At 44.0% G+C, this 26,212-nt stretch overlaps 1 protein-coding gene across 2 annotated transcripts; it reads right to left on the bottom strand.

Moving 5' to 3' along the window:
• Window positions 1-9,626: 9,626 nt before the first annotated feature.
• Window positions 9,627-25,091, bottom strand: LOC122945768 (interferon regulatory factor 6-like). Of its 2 annotated transcripts, none has more exons than XM_044304947.1 (8): window positions 24,952-25,091; window positions 20,228-20,404; window positions 15,608-15,812; window positions 14,950-15,060; window positions 12,957-13,103; window positions 12,455-12,847; window positions 11,613-11,731; window positions 9,627-10,515 (listed from the first exon to the last, which is right to left on the bottom strand). In XM_044304947.1, the coding sequence occupies exons 2-8, from the start codon at window positions 20,399-20,401 to the stop codon at window positions 10,225-10,227; spliced, it is 1,440 nt and encodes a 479-aa protein (XP_044160882.1). In that variant the 5' UTR covers window positions 20,402-20,404; window positions 24,952-25,091; the 3' UTR covers window positions 9,627-10,224. The 2 variants fall into 2 exon arrangements, with proteins under 2 accessions (XP_044160882.1, XP_044160883.1); XM_044304948.1 differs by having other exon boundaries at window positions 24,957-25,091.
• Window positions 25,092-26,212: the final 1,121 nt, after the last annotated feature.

Below are 26,212 nucleotides of genomic sequence, written 5' to 3'. Positions count from 1 at the left end.
ACAAGAGGGTAAGTCTATGTCTGGATACAGGAAGAGACTAGTGAGAGTAACAACTAAACTTAGCTTATGGACCTCATTAGCACAAGTGCCTGAGAGCAACTTTCCGAGTGTCGGGACAAAAATGTGCGCAGAATTGTCCTTATCCACTACACAAGCCTTCCGGGTCATAGTGGAGAAATCAAAACCATTTCAGAAGAGTATCCTGCTAATGAAGCAGAAGTGTTTGCCTGCCGTGAGGGGAACGCCCTTATTGGATAACTCAAAATATCAAGTAAGCAAATATTATATCTAGTACCAGAGTGCTAGAGTTGTAACTCAAAGTAAATCTTCAGTTTGCCTGTAGAGTATCAGCAGTAGAAGAATCCCTCCATTGACATCTGCCACTACCTGATAATAGGATTACAATTGAGCCTAATTCTGAGTCATTACTTATATCATACATATGAACTGTATCTGTACTGACTACCTGAAGACAATTGATTCAGTAACCGTTCAACTGTTTATTACAACTGACTCCTCATCCTTTCTACTACTCTGTCACCACCAGACATCTGAGAAGCTCTGACAGACGTTCTTCAGAACCTCCTCCTTGAGGTTCCTTTTGTTTTGCTTTCGTTTTCTCATCTCGTTAGCCTCTCTTAGCTGTCATGTAGTTGCACTGATTGCATCCCTTTAAATCCCTTCCCATACTGCATCACTTTGCGGTTTATACAACTTCCTGGAGTGTGTGCATGCTGGATGCTACTACGGAGTCTTCTACAGATAAGTTTTGTTCATTAATTTGTGTTTTCCTGTTTGCTGGATCCCAGGTGACTCTGACTCCCTCAGTATCAAGTGTAGGGAGCCGGTGGTCGTGTCCCCTCACTATTATAGGGTGTTCAGGTGTTATACAGTCGAAGAACGAGGATATGCGATCATCTACCATTGAGATTTTTGCATAGGCTGAGCAGTTAGGGAGAGCCAGGGCTGTTGTTCCTTAGTTTTGGATCCAGTCAGTCGGATCTTCATTTAGTGTCTTCTAGTTTTCTGTACACCTTCCGTGACATACTCTTAACATTTGCACCTTACGGTGCTGGGGGCCCAACCACCAAAGCCCCTTAAACACCAATTACCATTGGGTACCAAGGGTACCTGAACTTCTATCTGGCTGGTGTTCCCTGCAACCGAGAGTGCTCAGGAAGATCTTGTGCTGTCTTCCCATCCACTGTACGCCAGCCCAGGGAGGCATCTGCTAATCGTGAGTACAAACAACTACTTCCCCCATCGGCCCACTGTGAGCCTCATGTGTTATCCCCTGTGGTCTGTCTCATTACATAAACTTTTCTAGAGAATTCATAGAAGGGTTTGCACAGAAAGCTAAGACTCTATATGATCTCTTGAAAAATATTGATGACTCTTTTGGACTATGTGAAGAGGAACAACAGAAGGCATTTGAACTTCTAAAGCAAAATTCTCCAGCATTGTCAACGGCCATGCCTCTGGCACTTTTTGCTTTGCAGGTTCATACCTCGGACACGGCTGTGTCAGCTGTCGCAAGGGGGAGAATGGCGGATTTTGGCCAAGTATGTACTCCCTCAACTAATGCATGAAGAGAAAGTGCCTGAATATTTAGATGCATTTCATGAACCATATCCTGCTCTCTTTAGGAGAGATCAAACAAAACAATAGCTGATCTTAGGGAGACCAGCTACATAAAACACTGTGGAGCCTCATTTAAGAGTCTCAAGAAGGCTCAACCGTGTTGAGGCTCCACTGTGTTTTCTGAAGCTGGTCTCCCTAAGATCAGCTATTGTTTTGTTTGAATGGTCTCCAAGGCTTTGCTCCCGGTTGACCAGAATCCTACTCCACACTGATGAGAGGCAACACCCAGAAACAGCTGTCTGTGGATGGATAACTGGCTTAGGTCTTCCCCGTCACATCCTTAAGGCGTGTAAAAGAGCGGGATCTTGACACAGGGGCCACTTAATATGGTGGATCTGGTGATCTCTGTAATGAGGACACCCCTTTGCTCGGTTTTTCCTTCCTTTGAGGGATATCTGGACTTCACTGTATTGAAGACCCATAACTGGGACTCCACATTTTGCATATTACTCTTTAGGAGAGAGGCAGAGAACATTGATGAACCAGTGTTTATTGATGGTTCCAGATACTGTTCAGGGGGAAAGTACTATTCAGGTTATGCTATCTGGTATCATGAATGGGGATATTCAGTTCATCATAGGCTGCCAGGACATTATTCAGCTCAGAGAGCAGAGTTAGAAGCTCTCAAGACAGTACTGACAATTGACGAGAAAGAAAACAAGAGTCCCTTGACAGCTCATATGTAGTGAGATCACTGACAGACTATTTACTAGTGTGGGAGAAAAGAGGTTTTGTAGATTCCTCTAACAAGGTTATGGTTCATAGTGATACACTCCAGGAAGTATTTAAGTTAGCTGCTAAAAATCCTAATGACTATGCTGTAGTCAAAGTCCTAGCACATAAAAAAGGCAAACATGAGCTAGTTATTGGAAACAACACTGTAGATGCATTGGCTAAGGAAGCAGCTATGACAGAAGAGTTGGAGGGAGAATTTTTGAAAGCTTTACCAGTTAGGAAAACAGACACGCATTTGCCTTCTTTTGCAGAAGAACAAGCGAAGGATTCGTACCTTGCTGCTTCTCAGGTTGATCCAAAACCTCCCTTTGTTTGTGAAAACGGGGTTTTGTGTCACGACTGTAAGGGGGAATTGCGTCCCTATTGTCCCAAAACACTTACAAATTGAATTCACCAAATACAATCATCAGAGTTTAGGTCATTTGGGTCAGGAAAAAATTGTTAGGAGTTCTCAAAGAGAAATTTTACTGGGACAAAATGGCGAAGACTGTCCAAGATGTTGTTCAGTCATGTCTCATTTGTGCTCAAGTCAACCCACGACCTAATGTCGTCCTGTATGTACCTAAATAATGATACTGCTTGTCTTCATAGGGAAGGAAACTCTTCATGGAACAAGCAATCTACAACAAAACTAAGATATCTTCAGAAAAGCTGTTCCATGCTGGGAATGTCATTGTTTTTGATGATGATGTTCACAACTGCTATGTTCAGAGAATTCCTTCATGATAAAAAGAGTGACCATGACAAAGAGATTTCAATCCTTGCACGAAGAAGAAGAGGATTTCATCTTGAGGATTTTCTGGAAGAACAAATTCAGGATAATTCCAGAGACATTTCCAGAAGTCTTTGTATGGGTTATGGCGCTAACTGTTGTATTGAATTACATTTGAGACATGATACACACATTGAATTACTTGCAACAGCGGGACCCAAACCAAAGTTCACTCAATTACAAGGAACATTCACACGTAACAAAAGAACAGGAACATGGGAGTGTACATCGATGGATGTATTATACTGGAGTATTGTGATAAAAGGAAATGAGTCAGCTACATGGTCTGGAGATCTCACAAATGATATATCATTAGGAATAGTGGGAAAATCTCAAGAGGAAATTTGGTTAAAAACCCAGAATTATTGTTTACTGCCTATCTGAAGTACGTTAAAAACACTTTATTTAATAATGTTAAAAATAATAAATCTCCCCATGAATAGGCTGATAAGGTTTTTTTTTTATGGACAGCGTTGGGGTCTTTAGAACCAACTCAGGTGACGAGCGAGTACCCACTCAGAAACAGGAGAGGCAACTGAGGGTGCCTGAATCTATAGATACCTCGCAGATCATTAATCTTTCTAGGTGCACCTTAACCACTGCTGAGATGATGGTCCTGAGTAAAGGACTGTCTTTTGTACCTGAATGTAGATTTAACCCCTTCACATGGGTGAAAAGATGTTAAACTATTCATCAGAAAATTGAAGTGGAAGAAGTTCTTCTGCACCCATGACAGGGAACAATGTGAAAAGCTGGGTTTTGATCAGGATGAACTTCCAGACGTTAGACTGCTGGCTGGTATCCTAGCAGACGGTGATAGAGGTTTAGGTGAAGGGCCCTTCACGGACTTAAAACCTGCGTCTAAAAATTACCCTCCAGTGGGGAACTACTCGCCTCTTGATGTTTTCCTCACTGTTGTTACTGAGAAAATACGATCCCTACATGTCCAGAGTCCTTATCCAAGAAACATATCAGAGCAGGAACAACTAGCATTAGCACAATTACAGCAAGATTCAACTATTGTGATAAAACCCTCAGATAAAGGGGGGAACATAGTAGTTCTTGACGTCAACAAATACATACAGATGTGCAAGAGAATTCTTGATGATAGGACATGTTACATTAAGCTAGATCACAATCCTCGAGGCCTACAAAAATGAACTTAATAAGATTCTCAGTAGAGCGAAGTGGCGCAGATTGAGGAGTGCAAGCGAACTTGCGTACCTGCTGCCTACACACCCGACACTGCCGGTCTTTTACAGTCTACCCAAAATACATAAGGGGACTGATCCCTTAAAGGGAAGGCCGATAGTGTCGGGGATTGGCAGTCTCACTGAAAGAATCAGGATTTATGTAGATAAAATCCTTAGGCCTTTTGTATTCAGCTTACCGTCCTTTGTTAGGGACTCTATGGACGTTTTGAGGAGATTGAATGATATCAGATGTGACAATGACACCCTACTGGCCAGCCTGGATGTAGAAGGTAGAAGCTTTGTATAGCTCCATCTCGCATCAACGAGGCTGTGATGCAGTTCAGACATTCCTACTGGAGAGAGGGTCTAATTTTCACGAGCATAACGAACTTGTAATTACACTGCTGAACTTCATTCTGTACCATAACATCTTCTTGTTTGACCGTTCTCTCTATCGCCAGCTCAGTGGGGTGGCGATGGGCAGTCCCTGTGCCCCCATGTTCGCCAACCTATACCTGGGCTGGTAGGAGAGAGAGGCTGTATTTAACGAGGAGATGGAAGAATGGACCTCATCAATACTATTATGGATGAGGTTAATTGATGATATATTCATCCTATGGAAAGGTACAAAGAAGAAATTCATGGACTTTGTATCGAGGCTGAATATAAACACCTTGGGTCTTGAAATTTATGAAAAACATATCACTTTTCTGGACCTTGCAATCGAGATTGACTCCTCTGGACATCTTAAAACAAAAGTGTTTCGCAAACCCACGGCCACTAATGCCCTCTTGAGGTGGGAGAGTGGACATCCATACCCACTCAAGAGGGGCATTCTTAAGGGGCAGTACCTTAGAATGAGACGGAACTGCTTTCAGTGGTCTGATTTTAAGGAATCAGCGGATGATCTTGAAAAACGGTTTGTTGAAAAGGGATACCCTAAACCCGTTTTGAAAGAGGCCTATCAACATGCGGCTGCATGTGATAGGGAACATCTCCTGCATACTAAAAACAGGACATCTGAGGATGCACAGCTACGCATAATAGGAACCTTCGATACGACGCATAAGGAGATGCGTGCTTTGCTGACTGAACACTGGGAGATTTTAAAAACTGACCCAGATGTCGGACATCTAGTAGGTGGTTATCCCATGATCACGTACCGTTGTGGTGGAAACATTAAGGACAAGTTGGTCCATAGTACCTTCAATTCTCCTAGAAATGAGACATGGTTAGGGGCAAATATACCAAATGGCACATATAAATGTGGGAACTGCATAGCATGCAAAGTGATTTTAAATAGTACACGTTTTAGGAGCTCAACCACAGGACATGAGTATAACATCAAATCCTTTATTAACTGCAAGACAGTTGGGGTGGTATATCTTGCGACCTGCATTTGTGGTTCACAATATGTAGGGAAAACTAAGCGTGAATTTAGGAGGCGCATAGGGGAACACCTATTGAAGATCAGAAATTCTGGTGATATCCCTATTGCGCAACATGTGGAAACCTGCCATTCCAGAACAAGACTGCTTTAAATTTCAGGGCTTCGAACATGTAAGACCACCACCCAGGGGAGGCGATATTGACACACTGCTTCTCAGAAAGGAGGCGCAGTGGATTTTCACATTAAACACTGTTAAGCCAAAAGGTTTAAACAATGCCATTTCATACGCATGTTTCATTGAATGAAGGATTTCCCCCCTCTTTTTGGCTAGCATATGAGACTTATCTCCTGTCTCTAATTTGAATATTTTGTCCGCTTTGACGATTTTCCTTCATATTCTCTCCCAATTGATTATTATGGAGACCAGCCACGATTTGGGACCTAAATGTGTCCCTATTGTCCTGAATATGTCCATGAAATGGGACCTTAATATGTCCCTAGAATGAATGTCAGTGGTTGACACCTCTGCGATTGATGGGGACCTCTTAGGGACTATAGGAAATAGGACCACCCCTATCTAAACAGGAGGGAACCTCTCTGCCCTTATCCTGGTAACCACTTATGATAGTAAATATTCGTTCCGATTATTTATACACTGGTGTTACCTTAACATTAAGTTAATCCATGGACTACATGCCCCCGCCTAGATGGTGACTCAAGCAAAAGTGACAAACTTTCACTCTCCCCCGTGTCATAGCGACGAATGATGTGAGGAGCAGGCGGAGTCGACGTGGATGACTGTGCAATGGGCTGTCCGTCCCCTGGTGATGACGACAGTAGCAGGCGTGGTCATGTAGCGATCGTGCACCTATTGGATGCCTGTTAGAGGCTTGGCAGGAAAAGGGGAGGAGCTTTCTCCATTTGAATAGCGCACACCTCGCGCGCGCTACGGCCACTACAATCCCGGGAGGCTCGCTGCTGCACGCACGATATCAGAAGCGTGCAGCGTCTCTCTAGTCAGCAGACCGAAAAGTGCCTGGCAAAATCATTGCATACCCACCATCAGGGTCGCAATACATGACGTCGGCCAAGCACTAGGTCTAATGCTCCTGATGAAATACCGACAATAGTCGGATAGGGAAACGCGTCGAGCATTAGACTGCAGTACAGGAAAACATGCAGACTGACTCTCGCTTTCATATTGAGCCTATTAGGGATTAATCCTCTAAGTGTGAGACCCTATACAGCACATACCAAAAGGGTTTACAGCCCCATTTATGTAATGCAAAAATATCCCTGTAAGATCACCAGAGGATTTACCCCATTATCCATATACTCCTAAATATAAAGGAGTCTTTGTGGTAGGGTGTTACTAGGAACCAGCATATAAATAGTCTGAAATATTCCAGTTCACCTTATCAGCCTATTCACATGGAGATTTATTATTTTTAACATTATTAAAGTGTTTTTAACGTACTTTAGATAGGCAGTAAACAATAATTTTTGAGCAGTAAGTCTAAAACATTATCATATTCAAGTGAATTAGTTTCAAACCCAGAATTATGTAAAAAATAACGGATCCATCAACTCTTCCCATAACAGGAAAGTTTGAAGATTGGGTGAAAAATTGGAGATTTCAAATAATTAGAGAACCTGTCGGAGTTAAAGGGACTCTGTCACCAGTTTCTGACCCCCACTTTTAAAAATATTGTTCTGTCCATGGAGCCCTTGTGATTACTATTGTGGTGTTATAAGCTAAATCTGCTGGCTCGTTTTGTTAAAAAAACGTTTTATCTGACCTGTCAGTCATATTGTTAAGGTGCCCAGGGCGTTGCTCATGGCCTGAAGATGCCGCCCGCCGCCGTTGGTGGCCAGCTCCTCCTCTGCTCTCGTCAGCGCCGCCTGAAAATACTGAGAGACGCCTCCGGCTCTCCCTCACTCCCCCCTCCTTCTTTTCTAAGATCCTGCGCGTGCGCACAGGCCTGTGCCCGATGCGCCTGTGCAGACTTTTCCGTTCAGCCTCATTGAGCGAAGTGCGCATGCGCGGGCACTTCGCTCAACCTCTCGATAACGCGAACACTGCCGCACACGCGGGATCTTAGAAAAGAAGGAGGGGGGAGTGAGGGAGAGCCGGAGGCGTATCTCAGTATTTTCAGGCGGCGCTGACGAGAGCAGAGGAGGAGCTGGGCACCAACGGCGGCGGTGGCGGGCGGCATCTTCAGGCCATGAGCACCTTAACAATATGACTGACAGGTTAGATAAAACGTTTTTTTAACAAAACGAGCCAGCAGATTTAGCTTATAACACCACAATAGTAATCACAAGGGCTCCATGGACAGAACAATATTTTTAAGTGGGGGTCAGAAACTGGTGACAGAGTCCCTTTAATATAACCATTAATTTCATAGGTAGAAATGTTATTAATCCTGAAGTTCAAATCACTCCAACATTGGTGAATATTCAGGAAGAAACAGATCCATTATATTTAAAATGCAACCCAAGAATAGAGATTCCATCTGAATCAGTGGTAACTTGGACAAAAGGAGAGGTATTTTTGGATCGTTTCTCTAATGGTCCAACTAATGTGATTCATAGACGTCAATCAGGGAATGTGAAATGGTTTGAAAAAAGTTTATATCATGGCTGTATAAATGCTGGGGTTAACACAGGGGGCATTATAACTACTGGGGTAACTATAGGGTTTCTTAGGCCTGTAAAGGGGTGCCTTATAATCCTATCCTAACATTTTCTCCTGTCGGACTCAAAACGCTCAAGAGCTGGGGCCACCCTGCAGTGTTAGGAAGTCTTGCCCAAGGACTACTGACCCTACCAAGCCAGGATTCGAACCCTGGGGGCCATGTTACAGCTGAGGCACTATAGGGAGGACTTAATTCCCTATGGGGGCATTATTAATATTGAAGGTACTGTGGGGGCTTTATTGGGCACTATATGGAGGGCACTACTACTAATGGATTGCTGTTGGGGGTACAATTACTATTGAGTGCAATCTGCGAGGTAATGGGTGGGGAAATTATCTGTTTAGCGCTATTATTTCTACAGTATAGTATTTGTGGGCATTAGGGAGCACAGCGCAGTATTAGGGGTATCAGCAGGATGACATTGTTGGGGCACCAGGAGGGAGATGATGTGAGGAATCTAAGATGTCTGTGTCAAACTCTGCAGAGACGAGGCGTGGCTGGAAGAAGTTGTCATGGCGGTCTGATCTCTGAATGGAGAAGATGAGGAACAAGAAGCTACGCAAGAGAACGCAATACGGTCGTCTGAATGAGCCATTGCCCTGTATGTTTTGTAAAGCTGTATGTGATGCCCATCCAAATAAGAAGTTGTGCTGCAATTTGCATTGATTACCTATCCTCACGAAAGGTCATCAATATCAGATCAGCCAGGCTTCGACACCCGGCACCCCTGCCGATCAGCATCTCGGAAGTGCAGACAAGTACTTGCTCCATTCACTTGAATGGAGCGAGTACTTGTAATTAAACTCTGCCACAGCTCCAGAGGAGACGATTCGTACTGTAAAGACCAGGAGCACCACCTCCTCGACGGCGGGGGCGCCAGGTGTCAAACCGTGTGCTGTCTGCATCTGGACAAGAATAGGCACGTCTAGCGCGGGACACACGCAGACTGTATTTTGCAGATCCACGATTTGCGAACAGCAAAATGGACATGGCTGTGATCAGGAGGCCCAACAGTACGGCTGGGAGGAGCGGTTGGATTGCTGCCATTTATATTTTTGTCTCAGGCAGCAGAAAGGCTAGAATTGGCCCTGATCCTGAGGATAGTCCCATCATCCATACAATAATCTCTGACAAGCCCTTTTAACACTTGGTGTGTACACGTGTGAAGCCATGTAGAAAAATACAAAGCCCACATCTGAGATAGCAATAGGAAAATTTAATTTTTTACAAAATAAAACTGTACAAAAGGGCAAGTAGGAATTGCGTATTTTAGAAAGCAATTTTGTACAAAAGCCTCATCTGCAGCCAAGATTGTACTGACAGCAGTGAATGCGATAACAACGCATCCGTTTTATTAGATACTCCACAAGTTAGCGAGGGTATAATGCCGTATGACACATTCATATAATAAATAAGTATTGACCACGGTGGCTGCTAAAATCTGCTGAATGATTGCTGTATATGCCATAGAAATTCCAGCTTTCTCGAGGCACTTTGGGTAAAATATATATATATTCTGATGCTTATTATCAGGAGAGTTAGAACATGTACAAAAAGAAAAATAATAATTGTATATAAAATGATATTTTGAATATGTGCTATTATAAAGCATTGGTTAAGTACTCGAAGTGACTTGTGCACAGAAGCAGTAATTTACAGACTCCCTTATCTCCAGGGCTACATCTTTAAGGTAAGAGTCCTCTATGCCCCAGTAATCCAGCCTCAAAGGAGAATGTGGGCTCCTTCTTCTCAGGCAGCCCCCCCCAAGGTCCTACAAGTTATGTACACATGCTATCACTGAACTTGCAGTGCCTGAGCCATATGAAGGTTTGATGGCTGCAAATGTGTTGCCTGCAAAGCCGCTTGCTGTAGATTTGGGTGCTGCATGTTTGGGTGCTGCATGTTTGGCCAACCATCGGGGCTCTGGTGGTTCTGCAAAAGGCGGTAAAGTTGTTTGAGATGAGCGACAATGTTGTCTTTGATATCAGGAACAGAAATCTGCAAACGGACGCTTCCACTTTCAAAGGAGCGAGTGACATCTCCAGAAAACATCTCAAGAATCATCCGGGCCACCACTGGAATAATCTACCATAAAATATAAAAATAAAATGTAAATATATGTGAACATGTACAGTATGTGAAACCACAACTATGTCAAGAGCATTCTTACTATCATTAGGAGCCTGAATTACTTGCGCTGTCACTTAAGACAAGTTAATGAAAAAAGTAATACAAATAAAAGAAATAACCCACGAAGACTTTTTTTCGCAGAAGAGGGAGAACCTCAGCGGGGAAGCGCGTGGCTTAAGGTGCACCATTGTATGCCAAAATGTTGGCACAAAACTCTGTTGTAAATCCAGCCAATAGGTGGTATGTTATGTACGATTTATCATACACCATCAGACATTGTAATAAATCTGTTTCCACTAAATCGGCTTCCACTAAGTGGCCTGTGTAAAGGGGCCGCCGATCACCCGGTGAGCAAGTTTGTTAAACGTCCCTAAACATTACTGATACAGTACCCATAATCATAGCTTTTGGGCAGCAGATCTCCACAGTAGCAATTGCTTATCCTCATACAGAAGAGATGATTGCTTCCTGTAAATGCAGCTCTCACCTCTGCTTATAATCAGGCAGTTATTGGGAACAAACAGTCCCTCCCCAACAATTGCCTCGTCAGTTGGCACATGTAAAGGGGCACTAACTATTAGACAGGCTTAGTAAATATGTCCCATTGTGTTCAATAAGAAAAAAAAGAAAAAATACTGAACTGTTTGCAAAGTACTGAAATACTAAATGATCATTATTGGGAACATTTATGATTATTCCTATAATTTAATTAGCATTTTTGTATCAGTCTCATATAATTCATGTGTTCACACTGTTTGATGATGTTTCAGTAGGAACTGACCCGCTCACGTGAAATTTCATCAAACGTGATTCACATAACAAGAAAACCCCTTTAAGCCAAAATATGCCAATTTAAAAAAATGGGTCAAATTTAGGACATCTCAGAACAGTTGCATATAGGTTGCTTTTCTACAGCGTACGAAAAACTTAGCGAACCAACGAAAGTCAAGATAAAGTGCTGAAACTGTTTATTTCAGGTTCTGTCTCAATTATTCCAATGTTGTGGAATAATAAGAATATCGAAGAGCTTTGTCCAGCAGAATGCCTCTCACCTGAACAATGATAAGTTTGCGCTCCTTCGGTTTACCGTCAGGCCACTCCTCTCCAAAACACAAGTTGATTTCAAATGGTGGATGCTTAGCTCCGCCTCCTTTCTGATGTGTAACGAGTTCTGTTTTTGGGGGGGGGGGGATTCAAAAATAAAAATTAGAATGCCTGGCGGAAACGTCAGCCATTTTGCAAGGATAAATATAGTCTCTTGCCTACAAGTCACACAGGGATCTGTCAGCAGATTTGTACCTATGAAACTGCCTGGCCCAGTCAACCAAAGTGCAGAGGGCGGGGCAGTTGCAGAGATCAAGGTGCAACAGCAACGCCCCCATTGCTCCTAAACGTCCATTTGCATATAATAAAACTTAATTTTTCTCAGCAATGCGGGCACACATGCAACAGGTCAGTCAGTTTCATAGGTACAAATCTGCTGACAGATGCCCTTAAAAGGGGTTATCCCATCTTAGACAATGGGGGCATATCGCACCTACAAGGAGAACGGAGGCGGGGAGAGTTGTGGCTGGAGGACCCCGGGTTCCGTCCACCACCAGGCGCAGCTCCCCGCCTCTCCCATTGAAGTGAATGGGAGCGCACTGCTTATGCGCGGCCACCGCTCCCGTTCATTTCTATGGGACCGACGGAAATAGCCGAGCCAGCTGCGCATGCGCAGTGTGCCCTCCTCAACTTTCTCCGCTCTGTTCTCCTTGTAGGTGCGGGTCCCAGAGGTGGGACCCCGCACCTATCAGACAATGGGGGCATATCCTAGCGATATGCCCCCGTTGTCTAAGATGGGATAACCCCTTTAAGGAATAATTAGCAAACAAAGTACAATAGTGTTGCTTACCACTTAGAAATGTCTCCAGGCAGAAAAGCTTCACTCTCTTCTGCCTCTCAATCAAATTCGGAGCGTTTGGAGAAGGAGAACAAGGTCCCGTCCAGTATACCTTGCACTGGCACAGTCTTACGGCATAGATGGCATGTCCACTCACTTCTAAGATAAGGCCTCTGTCCATGACATCTAGAAGGCGGCCGGTATACAGCTTCTGCCTCTCATTTCCTATTTGCTCTGGACCAGGGAATCGAACCTGTTCAAAACTTATGGGACCAAAGAGCTCTTCCTGATTGGGCATCGGACCCAGATCTCCATAGAATAATCGGCAACCTTGGGGGTTACTGACAGTCATTGTCTGGCCCATCTCTTTCCCTCTGTACAAAAACTGGATTTCTAAATCCGTCACTGTAAAAGATGATAAGAATGTAATGTAGATTAGAATGGTACCATGACCTCTCAATGATGGCTTAAAACTAGTATTAAAAACACACACCACAAGGGAAGGTGTACTCACTTGGCAGAGAACTAATCCACAACTCAGGAGTGTTGAAAAGCTCCACCGCTCCTGGGGTATGTGGGATTTCCATATCTTGTGGCTCCGATTTCGGCCAATTTGGCTCTGGAGTGCAACTTCCAATGCTGGCAGGGGCCATCGGAGAATCTGGAAAAGCAAAATATAACCATTTACATACATATACCTATTGCATCTACTGACGGGCAATGCTAATCCAAAGTTTTAAATGAATAAAGTTATTTGGTCAGCGCCCATATAAGTGACCAGATAGAACCTACAGGACACTTCTAGTCAGAGCATATAAGAGACTATATGATGTCTGCAGAACCCCTACTGTACACACTTCATGGAAGTCCAATTACATGCTGGTCCTCTTGGTCTCTACAGCTTGTACTAAGAAACAGTTAAAAACAACAAAAAGAGTATACAAATGAAAGTTTCCTACTCCCAATGGGCAGTTTTGGTAGCAAATACATTTACTAGTGTTCTCGGAAGGCAAATACAGGTCAAATATTTGTAATGTAATTCTTAAACCTTGACAGACAGGCTGGACAACATTGCACTAAATCTTTATGAACCCAGTAACAAAACCACATATATATATTATTCAACTGAAAGTAAAAACCCGAGTAGTTGAGGAGATCAACAACATGGGTGAAAATAATATGTGGTGCTCCATTGTTACACACTTTCGCACTAACCTCAGGATAGGTCATCGATATCAAATCGGTAGGGGTTCAACAACCTTCCCCAACAATCTGATGTCAAGGACTTATCTTGATGATAGGTCATCAATATTTGGAGCCTGGAAAATCCCTTTAATGTAGCAGACATACCCAGAATATAGCCGTTCTGGGGCATCTTTTAGTTTACCAGACCGAGAGCTGCCTTGGTATGAAGAGTGACTCTTCCTAGTGGCCATATGACAAAGGTAAGTCTGAAAGGAATCATCAAGTATCCTGTAGAGTTTCAAGACTTTGATAGTCGCTCTTATGAACTTTTCCAGTCACATTAAAGGGGGGGGGGGGGGCATAAAATTCAACCAACAGCTTCTTTTTTGAACTTCACCAGACACGCTTGGTTTGACGTGTGCGAGACGGCAACTGCACCCGACCATTCTTCCTTCTTTCACTGACATCTGCCGTTAGGGGACAGTCAGTACATGCCAACACACATTAGATGATTAGCCATCCCCACCGAAATTGATGAATTTGGCCAACATCTATCTGATGTGCATGGCTTTAACAGGGTTTTTCCTCTTAGAAGACGTTTTCCCCGATCCACAGGATAAGGTATAACTATTAGACCAGTGGGGTTCTCACTACAAAATGAATGGAGCGGACGATTGAGCATGCACCTTTTGGGGGGAGGGGGCCCCAGCAGTCGAACACCTACCGAGCCCTTTTCCTGTAGATAGGAGATAACTTCTTAAGAGCATACCCCTTTAAGTTTACAAAATATATTTTTTTTTTAAATACACCTATTATCTCAACACTCATCGCGATAGGTTAACTGGCTTATGAAACTGACCAGAATGTGTGCCCCATTGGTGACAGATGTGAATAGTGACAATCCCTGTAAGGGGCTATGCTGGTGTTATATTAGCAACAAGCGTTAATTAGAGTTAGGCCTCTTTCCCACGGGCATGTGCGCCCCCTGGCAACATGCGGGCCGCAATGCACGAGCACAGTCCGTGGGGCAACCACAGCGGATCACAAAAATATTGGACACGTTCTATCTTTTTGCGGAACGGAGTTCCGTGCTTCCGTTCAGCACCATAACGCAGCTCCGGATTTGAAGACCCATTGAAGTGAATGGGTCTGCATCCATAATGCGGAATGCCCACGGAACGGCACCCGTGTATTGCGGATTTTTTTTCAGTATGCAACACTTACTGTATTTGCAAATATTTGTCCTGCAAACAATACCTATAAAACCCCCAATAGGTCTTCAAGACTAAACCAAGGGAGGCTAAAAAGAAATGGATGTTTACCGTGAATAGTTAATCCATTGAATGGCTCTTGGATTGGAACATGAAGTTGAGACTGGTTTATATCTTCTTCATCATATTCATCATCATCCCATGGTGAGGATCCAGTTGAACCTGTTGGAGACCAAATCGATGTCAGAGAAGACATATAACTGCCCAACCTCTGGCACCATGAAGCCCTAAGACGTCTAGCATCAACCGTAACCATATCTGGCAGGCTGTTCGGCAGAGAAAAGCCTGCCGGAGTTCACCGGATCCAGGATTGCTAGATACCGCCGTTCACCGCCAGACCCCGTAGACTATACTGGGATCCAGATCCGACTATAAACGGGATCTCCAGATTCAGCCAGGCAAAAACGTATTTTTTTGGTCAGGCCTATATATGTAGTAAAAGGGCTGATATTTACATTTTAATTCTACTGACGTTGCGTTTACCTAGTGTGACTGCACGGCTCACATACAGTAAACATCTCTAAGTTAATTTGCTCTGTTACAATCTTCTAAAGGGATTAGTGTTCAGGCAGGTTGTATATACACAAGCTTTTCCGTTGTCATGAAAATCTGGCACCGTATCATATCACACTTTTCTATACAAGCAAAAAAAAATTGCAAAAATTACATTATATACACACACACCATAGAATACATAAAATGCCCGTACCTGGGTTAATTATGGATCCTTGAGATTGAGGTAGGTCACAGACCTCATACATTTTTATTGGATTCATAGGAACTTCTTTGGTGCCATCATAAATGAGTTTGAACTCCCGACTCTTGTTGAGTGCGCAGCGCAGTTGGGCCTTCCACTTGGCAGGATCAGGCTCATCTGCGCCTTCATGATATTTGCCGGTCTCCACAGCCCATGCCTGTAAAAAAAAGTGTGACTATAATTTCTTCTGCTACATCTATCATATTACACGGCGTAAGGCCCTGCATTCAAGAGGTAAAGGAGCTCCAATCCCCTAGGAATGAGAAATATGACAATATGTATGACAAAATGGTCACAAAGTACAAGAAAATGTTGCCTTAGGCTACTTTTACATTAGCGTTAGGCCTCCTGCACACTAAAAATACTGTATATGCCAAACGGAAAAACTGAACCAAAATGTAAACAAAAAAAAACGGATCCGGAAAAAAACGGCCTGCAAAACACTGATAAAGCCATACGGTTGTGTGCAGGAGGCCTTAGCAGGGTCCGGCAGGCTGTTCTGGTGGGGGAACACCCTACCGGATCTGTGCTGACACTAGACAGCGTGCTGTAGTTTTTTTTCGGCTGCCTCTCGGCATGTTCGCCATGTTGCGGCCAGACCTCCGGCCCGCCCCCATTAGAGTCAACGAAGTCGGAACAGACTTCAGGGGGCACGGTGGGCTAGCGTTAGCACGGACCCAGCAGGCTGTTCCCCCGACGGAACAGCCTGCCAGACCCTGCTACTGCAAGTGTGAAGTAGCCTTAGGGTCCAGTAGCCTCTCCGGTCCTTAGGCCGGAGAACACAGGGGAGCGCGACACTGGACCCGGAGATGAAGAGGAGCCGCGGTGCAGGAGAGGTGAGGAGTTTTTTTATTTTATTCATCTGAGGTCTGATAGGGGTTAAATAAAGTCTGATCTGAGGTCTGATAGGGGTTAAATAAAGTCTAATCTGAGGTCTGATAGGGGTTAAATAAAGTCTGATCTGAGGTCTGATAGGGGTTAAATAAAGTCTAATCTGAGGTCTGATAGGGGTTATTAAAGTCAGTGAGAAGGGGGGGATGGTGTGGAAATTGGCACTAGTATATTATAAATGTAAATTATAAAATGACTACCAACTAAGGCCTCTTTCACACTACTGTTTTTTTTTTCCGTTTTGCGGTCCGTTTTTTGCGTTCCGTATACGGTCCGTATACGGAACCATTCATTTCAATGGTTCCGCAAAAAAAGGAATGTGTTCCGTATGCATTCCGTTTCCGTATTTCCGTTCCGTTGAAAAGATAGAACATGTCCTATATTTGGCCGCAAATCACGGTCCGTGGCTCCATTCAAGTCAATGGGTCCGCAAAAAAAACTGAACACATACGGAAATGCATCCGTATGTCTTCCGTATCCGTTCCGTTTTTTGCGGAACCATCTATTGAAAATGTTATGCCCAGCCCAATTTTTTCTATGTAATTACCGTATACTGTATATGCCATACGGAAAAACGGAACGGAACAACGGAACGGAAACGGAATCACAACGGAAGCAAAAACGGAACAACGGATCCGTGAAAAACGGAACGCAAAACACTGAATTCAACATACTGTAGTGTGAACGAGGCCTAAGGGCTTTATTCATTTATAATTTACCGTACATGTATAATACTAGTGCCAAATGCAAATTTCCACCACCTCAGTGACTACCAACTAATATAATATATAAAATATCGGTACAAATTATCAGCTATCGGCCTGAAAGGTCACCTATTATCGGTATCGGCTCTAAAAAAAAAAAAAAAATCTATATCGGTCGATCCCTAATAAAATTGTTAATGCAGTGCTGGATCCACTCCGACCCGCAGCCGCCTCCTGCCACCACTGGGTCAGACAGAAGGAGACATAGCGCTGCTCATTTGGCCAAATTTATAAATTACAATACACCACATGTTTGAGATTTTTTCAACGGCACTTGGGCAAAAAAAAATGTGCACGTGCCATTACTTTACTGGGGGTGCTGGGCGCGAGCGGGGAGTGGGCTGGCATAGAGTTCAGTTCAGGCGCAAAGACTGCCAGATGCTATGCCGCGTACACTGCCGGACTATGATAAATCTGCCCCACCGAGCTAAAAATCTCATCTGCATCTTCTCTGTAGATGTTGGTGGAGCTCTCCTGACTCTCCCATGACACTTTGCTCGAGCGTGCATGTGTTCTCCATAGGGGCAACTGCAGCTGGTTTCCAGTGGACAAGGCATGTTAAAGGGAATGGGTCACCTCTAGTTTTTTTCTGCCAATTAAAGCCAGTGGCACAAAAAAAGAAGGAGAAATCATAAAAACAAAAAACAAAAGTTATTAAGGTAAGGTCATTTTTTATTCTATTTCCTGAAAATGATTAAGCCATCTTGCCTCAGCGGCTACCGGCAGTAAGAGGTATGCTTTACAGTAGCCATGATGGGCTATAAGCACAATACACTGGAGGGGACTCATTGACTTCTATGGGAGTTTTTTCTAGGCACGTTCTGTGACCTGTGGTCATTGTTCATGAAAGGAGTAGCTACGTATTGACAATCACGTATTGTGAACGGTGGATCCTGTCTTATCTATATAGAGGTGATATCTGTCATTGTAATTCTGCTTGTGAGGATAATAAGATGACTGCTGCAGAATCATCAGAACATATCAGAATGTGACACCCATAATTAGGCTTAGTGGCCAGTGCATAAACTGCAGGATTTTAGGATTTTCTTTAAATATAGATAGTGACATGGAAAACTCTATTTTAAAAATAGGTCATTTTCTTATGGCACATTCCCTTTCAGATCCAACCAATCCCTCTTTCCTCTGACAGAGTAAGGCATTTGCGGATCCGCAATACACCGTTCCATGTGCATTCCGCATCACGGATGCGAACCCACTGACTTTAATGGGTCCGCAAATCCGGAGATGTGGAATGGAAGCACGGAACGGAACCACTACAGAGTGCTTCCGTGGGGTGTCGTCCCGTACTTACGTTCCGCAAAAAGATAGAACATGCCCTATCTTTTTGCGGAACGGCCGGATCGCGGACCCAATAAAGTGAATGGGTCCGCGATCCGCTGCCCTACAGTGGGTGTTCGTGCAATTTGCGGGCCGCAGCACGACCATGGGGCGCACACGTGTGCAAGAGGCCTAAGAGATGGCACACCTCCATACATGCTGGCTAACTTTACTCTTATGTGTACGCACCTTTAGGCCTCGTTCACACAGCCAGTATTGTATTTTTGACCCAAACTTGGTTTTGGCTCTGCCCAAACACTGATGTGGGAACTAGGCCTTAGACAGTTAATCTAGTGTCTGGAGGGCTTAACTTGCACCAAAACAAGATAACAAATAGACATTCATTTAGATAAAGAGTTCACATTGTTTTACAACTGATAATGCCACCGATCAACATCACCGATCACCACTGAAACAATTGTTCACCCCTTTGATTTTATTTAATTTTTTGTGTTACTAAATTCCAGATTAAACGTGTACATTTGTGTGTCTGGGAGCAAGTTTGATAGCCGAGCACTTTCATTATCTCACCGTGTCCTCTAAGGGGTCTACAAAGATTAAGAGAGCAAGCGATGAATAGTGTCTGGGTAAACAGCTGGACAGCTCATCCCTCCATGTTAAATGCGGTTTATCCGGCTGTAAACATGCTGTTGGTAAGGGTGCGATTACAATCCCATTACCATTTAAAGCAATCTCAATGGTAATCATTGGGTTCAGACCACTCCATGCCATCCACCCATCAGCCATCTAAACATGAATAGTAACATGATGATGGCTGATACAACAATATTCCTAAAGGGGTTGTCTCATCTGAGACATTGGTGGCATATCACTAGCGAGATGCCACCAAGGTGGGACCTGCACTTCTCTCTAGAATGGGGGGGGGGGGGGGCTCTTTGGGACCCACACCTATCTAACATCGTTAGAAAGCGATAGGGAGCACACCGTGCGTGAGTATGTGTTCTCCACTCACTCAAATAGCTGAAGTGAGCAGACTCCGTTATTTCGGGTACTCCCATAGAAATGAACGAAGAGCGCACCACGCACACATGGCCCCTCTCCATTGACCTCTATAGGAGTCTCGGACATAGCCACGCCTACACTCAACCATTTCCAGCACTTTCACTGTGCTCCTTTGTTCACGTTGGGGGGGGGCCCGTTCTAGAGATAGGTGCGGGTCCGAGTGGTGGGACACCCCTACACCTTAATAGCTGATGACCCAACACTCGTTCTGCCAACAGCTGTCTCTTCTGACTCGCTAATACACACATGCTCCGTTTGGCCAACCTAGATCTGCGACATAGACTCCATACATGACAAAGACAGAGCCTAAACCATCACTGCGTGTGAATTGTGATGCTGTAAAAGTCAAACTGCAATTCATTTCCCTGTTCATCAATTCAGGAGTGTTTACATAGAATCTGATGTGCAAGCGGAATAGTTGGGATAGTGGTTGTAATGGAAATGTTCATGATGAACCCTAAACGTTCTTCTAGGTGCTACCTTAAGATCATATCAGTTTCAGACATGTTTATTAGATATATTAACCAACGTTTCTATTAGGAATGTTATTATTCACCTTGAAGATTGTGTTCTCCTCTTCATGCTGAGGACTGTGACGTGTTGCATGCTTCCATGGGATTTGAAACCTCTTGGCCTCTCTTTCTAACCACGTAAGACCAGGATACATTCCGCTGTCCACCTGGGCCACCAGCCATGGCTTTAAACGAACCCGACGAGGGTGCAGGGCCATTTTCTGTAATAAATAAAGCGATAATGAGACGTTTCACGTTCAGAAAGCCTTTTGTTTACCATCTGCGGAGTCTGAATTCCTCCAGAAGAACACAGAGGAACAATCAAGGTCAACTAAGAATAGATTATTAGGAGATATGTCTCCTTCATGATTCAGTCTGCTTTAGCTAATGTGGCTCCATAACTTACTGCTGCCTTTTATCTCAGTCACTGAACAAATATTTAGCTGGGCCATGAATTCCAGAACATCTATTGAGATGACTTTGCCCTCTCACCCATCCAACAGGTCTAAACACCAAGCTATGGAATACCAGACACACATTTATCTGTGTCACCTCGAGGAGTCACAAACTGGTCACCATCACAGACCGTAAAGGCGGCTACACACATTAGATCAGCGGTGACCAAACCTGACAATTTCAGTAGACCTGGCCAACCATATAATATTCATGGCAGTGTCCTGACTGTCTCCACCACCAAGGGAAAGAAAGATAAGGTTACTGGAATTCAACATGCCCGATGTTCTCAGGGGTGGTACTGCATCTTCTTAAAAAATTTGCTAAATAGTAGAAAAAGACTTGTATGCGTAAGCATCTATTTTGAAGCAAAGCCATATTGAGTGTGAACCACCAATACACAAAATAAGCCAGTCACTAGGCCAGCGCCCTCCCTATCAAACCGGTTGCATAGACCCGCGGCTGCGGTTCACTCGATTAAAACACAAATTTCTTTTGTTGACTCTGAGACTCCATTCCCAAGTTATGACTCCTTTTCTTAATATGCTAATTAGTCCGCTGGTGCAAGGAGGTCGCCAGCGTTGCTCTTGGATCACATAAGTGTCACTCATTTCTGCGGCTAGACCCTCCCTAGCTGCTTTGATTGATAGGACTATACAGTGGCAAAGCAGTTAGGGAGGGTCTAGACACAGAAAGGAGTGGAGTTTAGGTGCACCAAGAGCAATGGTGACACCCTCATTGCACCAAAGGCCTAATTTGCATATTAAGAAAAAGTATAACTCAGGAACAGAGCCTCAGATCAACAGGTGAACCACAGCGATGTGTCTATGGAAACAGTTGAATAGAGAGGTCGCTTGTGACAAATTCCCTTTAAAGGGGTTTTCTGGGTTCAGAGCTGAATCTGGACATATCCCCTTCATCACCCAGTCAGCCCCTCTGAGATGAGCATCGGAGCATTTCATGAATCGCACAGGTCAAGGGCTTTTTCTGCAGATCCATTGACGTACCAGGTCTCTACTAGGGGGAGGCTTCCGCCAAGCAGTGTTCCTATTGACATCAACGGCGCTAATGGGCGGGTTTTAGCGCTGCTAGGTGGAAGCCTCCGTCTAGCAGTGTAAAAATGGAAACAATCCAGCGCAGGGCAAGGGAGAGCATCGGAGAATGATGTGCTCAGGGGCTGCCTGGGTGAAAATGGGGATATGTCTGGGTTCACAAACCCTTTAAGGGAGTTTATACCAAAATGAAGGGAAAAAAACTGCAGATACAAATAGGTAGCACAATAGCAGCAGCACAGTAACTATTAACAGAAGCATGCGACTCGTGAATAGAGGTATAAAGGGCAGGTGTCTGACTGCAAAGTTCTGTAGAAAACAGATGTAAGGTTGAGAAGCCCAATGTCCTCTGATGTTCTCAGCAAGTGGATGGAAGGCAACCAGCAATTAACTGGATTTACAGCACTTCAATAGTACTAAACCTCCAATAAATAATAATTTATATATCCTAACCAAAAAACGTAGGCTACACGTGTCCGTTTTAAGTACAATGGTAATCTATGGGTTATTCACACGGCCATTTTTTTGAAGGCCTGTGAAGAACGGACATAAAAAAAATAGGACATGTCCTATTTTGTCCGTGATCACCGACTGACAGCTCCCATACAATTGAAGGAAAGCGTTTTTAAAGTCCTTTTCTCAGAAAGGGGTCAGTTTTACAGTTTTTAAGGGACGTGTAAATGAAGCCTTAAAGGCCAATGGTATGTGGTGTTCTGACGCAGGGAACAGAGGATAGGAAGCTCCTTACTTGAGCCTGAACGGAGAAGTAGGACTCTGCCGCTATTCCACATACGCTTCAAATATGAAATGCTTTTTCTTTTCAGGATATGATCTTTTGTACATTTGGTCAGTGAAAATACAGGCAATTTGTATAACCAGGGTAGCAAGGTGCTGTGAAAAAGACATCATAGCCTTTGCCAAACTTCAAGGCTATGTTTTTTTTAATGCGATTTCCATCAAATTTAACATTTGCATAACTGTGGTATTTTAACCACATAATGTACAAAGCACATTATGTGGACATGAGGGTGGAATTTTTATAGCACAGAAAAGACTTAGGGCTGTTTCACACGAGCGAGTCCATTGCGGGAATCGCGCTCCGTGTGCGAGTGCGATCCTCCGCTCTGGACTCGCAGGAGCGCACGGCATCATCATGATTTATAATGCTGTGTGTCTCTGCGTGGCCTTATTACCACAGAATCACAGTGACATAAAGCTGTCGGTATGATTCTGTAGAACTAAGGTCAAGCAGAGACACACAGCATTATAAATCATGATGATGCCGTGCGCTCCTGCGAGTCCAGAGCGGAGGATCACACTCACACACGGAGCGCGATTCCCGCAATGGACTCGCTCGTGTGAAACAGCCCTTAGGCTACTTTCACACTCACGTTTTGTGCGGATCCGTTCAGATAATACAACCGTCTGCATCCGTTCAGAACTGATCCATTTGTATTATCTGTAACAGATCCGTCTTCAACACCATTTAAAAGTTAATGGAGTACGGATCCGTTTTCTATTGTGCCAGTGAAAACGGATCCATCCCCATTGACTTACATTGTGTGTCAGGACGGATCCGTTTGGCTCAGTTTCATCACACGACATCAAGTTGAAGTGACATCCATTTTTTATATCCACCCCCATACCATACAAGCAAAGGTCACCAAGTGTGGAAGATATATCTACACTATGAAAATGTTGGTACCATACAGCACACAAGAAATAGTCTGTAACACGGAAATCATCTTGTAATTCAATGATTTGACTGAAGCATCTCTAAAGGGGCCAATGCCCGTCTGCCCAGTAAGATGTCCAAATAGATAACGATGAAAATCCAAGAAGAACATGTTCAAATTGCTCAAGGACTCAAAATATCACAAGGGTTTAGTAATCAAATTCTCATTTTGAAACAACCTGTCACACGATACTAGATAAAGTTTGTGCAATGAATGGGTACGGGTATTTTAATTAAAGAGGTTCCTTGATTTAGTCAACCAATCATGGTCATAAGGCCTGCACACCCACCTATGTAGCTGACCTCTGCATGGATGCAATCCAGCCATGGTCTTAAAGTGGCCATACAAATTTCAACGAATGTTCGCCTTTTGAAATTTAACAATGAACAACTGTTTCAGACGACGTAAGACACACCATTATCGTTTGAAAAGAAGTTGGCCGCGTTTAATATTCTCACCCGTTGGTTGGATGAAAGATCTTTCTGGGAACGTTCTTTCAAAGAAAAGATCTTTCTTCCATCGCCCAATTTCATTGAACGTGTATGGGCAGCTTGAACAACTGTATCGGTCAATATGGAAGTAAACCGAACGTTCGCCAGATATTTGTGGCCATCAGGGATGAGGGAACTTGTGTTTCAAGTTCGGCATATCTCAGAATTCCGTTATGGATTCCGCTACCACGGACTATAAGTTATGCTCCGTGGTAGCGGAATCCATAATGGAATTTTTTGATATGCCGAACTTGAAAACACAAGTTCGCTCAACACTCGTGGCCATGTCTGCAGATGTTTGTGAGCATGTCTCTGAAACCACCGTTTGTTTGTCCAACCAACTTATGTGTATGTCCTCAATGCTGACACAATATTCAGTACAAAAGGGTTCAGTTTAGACCTGAGGCAAATTACGATAATTTCTGAAGAGTTCACAGCCCCTATAAAAGTTTATAGGAGGAGAGGATCAGCAGCTCTGAATCAGGGCTCCTCAAACTTTGAACCTTCAGAAAGCCGGGGCTTATGGGCAACAGTAAATGCCACAAGATTCAACACCGCCATGGTACCAAAATGAATATATTTCAACCCAACAAAAGTTACAGCAGGAAGTATTTCCACCCAAACAACCAAAGTCAAAGTGAAAAGCAAAGCGTATGACTAGCCAGTGAAAACACAAGGGTGTGGGGTGAGCTTCTACAAGGTGCACACAACTCGCAGGGCTCTATGAACAAGAAAAACAAAACAAAAATGAAAATAAATTGAAAGTAACAGTATCCAGTAAAACACTACAAATTATATTACACAATACAAAAAAGTGCAGGTATATAATCAAAGTTATATGAAAAAAAAAACACCCATCAAGTGACCGGATATATAGGTAAAGAAAGAATCGATGTATAGACTCAATCACCCCCCAGAAGGGTTGGAAGTTGCACCGAAACTGCAATGGCAGCTGATCAGTAACACAGGAGCGATCCCAGGAAACCACAAACATGCAACCAGGAAATACAGGGAGAAGGAAGGAGCCACGTCTTACCTCACCTGGCTCCACCACACAGCAGCTCTCCGGCCAGTAGTGGTGCACAGCACAGGAGGAACAGGAGGAATAGATGACAATGGGGAAATCAGTGGAGAGCCCCTGATCTGACCCCCTTATGCCTCCGACCCTCCTCCCTGTGCTCCTCTTCCTGCCTGGCTCAGGTATGGATGACGTCACTTGGCTCAGGGCTACAGGACACACCTAGCGAGTGGAGGCCTGCGCTGCCAGCAGCTCTCCTGTCTCAGCATGAGTCAGAGCACTATGGGAGCACACCGCAGGAGGCCATGGCCGGCCTCCACTGTGTGCAAATGTGCTGTGTATGTCTGCTGCTCACCGCCCTGTTATGTATAGGGCCTGTTTTCATTACATTACACCTTCTCCACTGACTTGTGTGAGGATGTGAATTGTGGGAAAGTGTAGACTGGTAAATCGGAGGGCATAGACTATAGACTGGAAAACTAATGGGATAGACTGGTAAAGCTGAGGGCATAGACTATAGACTGGAAAACTAATGGGATAGACTGGTAACCTAATGGGATAGACTGGTAAAGCTGAGGGCATAGACTGGTAACCTAATGGGATAGACTGGTAAAGCTGAGGGCATAGACTGGTAACCTAATGGGATAGACTGGTAAAGCTGAGGGCATAGACTATAGCATATCTCCCAAATTTTTAAAAACACTAAGTAGGACAATACACGCAGCGCCACAATGTTTTTCATACTAAATCATAATTACTGACTCCATCACAACTGCAGCAGCCGGGGATCGGTTAGATGAGTGGAAGTTCCTTTTCTTTACAGCATGTGAAGCCCCGGGGACAAACAATTTTTTTTCTTGCGCTTCAATATCCATTTAAATATTATCGCATAAATCATCGGACTATAGATATTTTAAAGGGAACCTGTCACCGGGATTTTGTGTATAGAGCTGAGGACATGGGTTGCTAGATGGCCGCTAGCACATCCGCAATACCCAGTCCCCATAGCTCTGTGTGCTTTTATTGTGTAAAAAAAATGATAAAAATCATACATATGCAAATTAACCCGAGATGAGTCCTGTCCCTGAGATGAGTCCTGTCCCTGAGATGAGTCCTGTCCCTGAGATGAGTCCTGTCCCTGAGATGAGTCCTGTATGTGAGATGAGTCCTGTCCCCGAGACGAGTCCTGTCCCCGAGATGAGTCCTGTCCCCAAAATGAGTCCTGTCCCCGAGATGAGTCCTGTCCCCGAGATGAGTCCTGTCCCCGAGATGAGTCCTG

The sequence above is a fragment of the Bufo gargarizans genome, chromosome 8, assembly GCF_014858855.1.
Source record: "Bufo gargarizans isolate SCDJY-AF-19 chromosome 8, ASM1485885v1, whole genome shotgun sequence".
In the NCBI taxonomy this organism is placed as follows: domain Eukaryota; kingdom Metazoa; phylum Chordata; class Amphibia; order Anura; family Bufonidae; genus Bufo; species Bufo gargarizans.
This window is presented reverse-complemented; position numbering and strand designations above follow the sequence as displayed.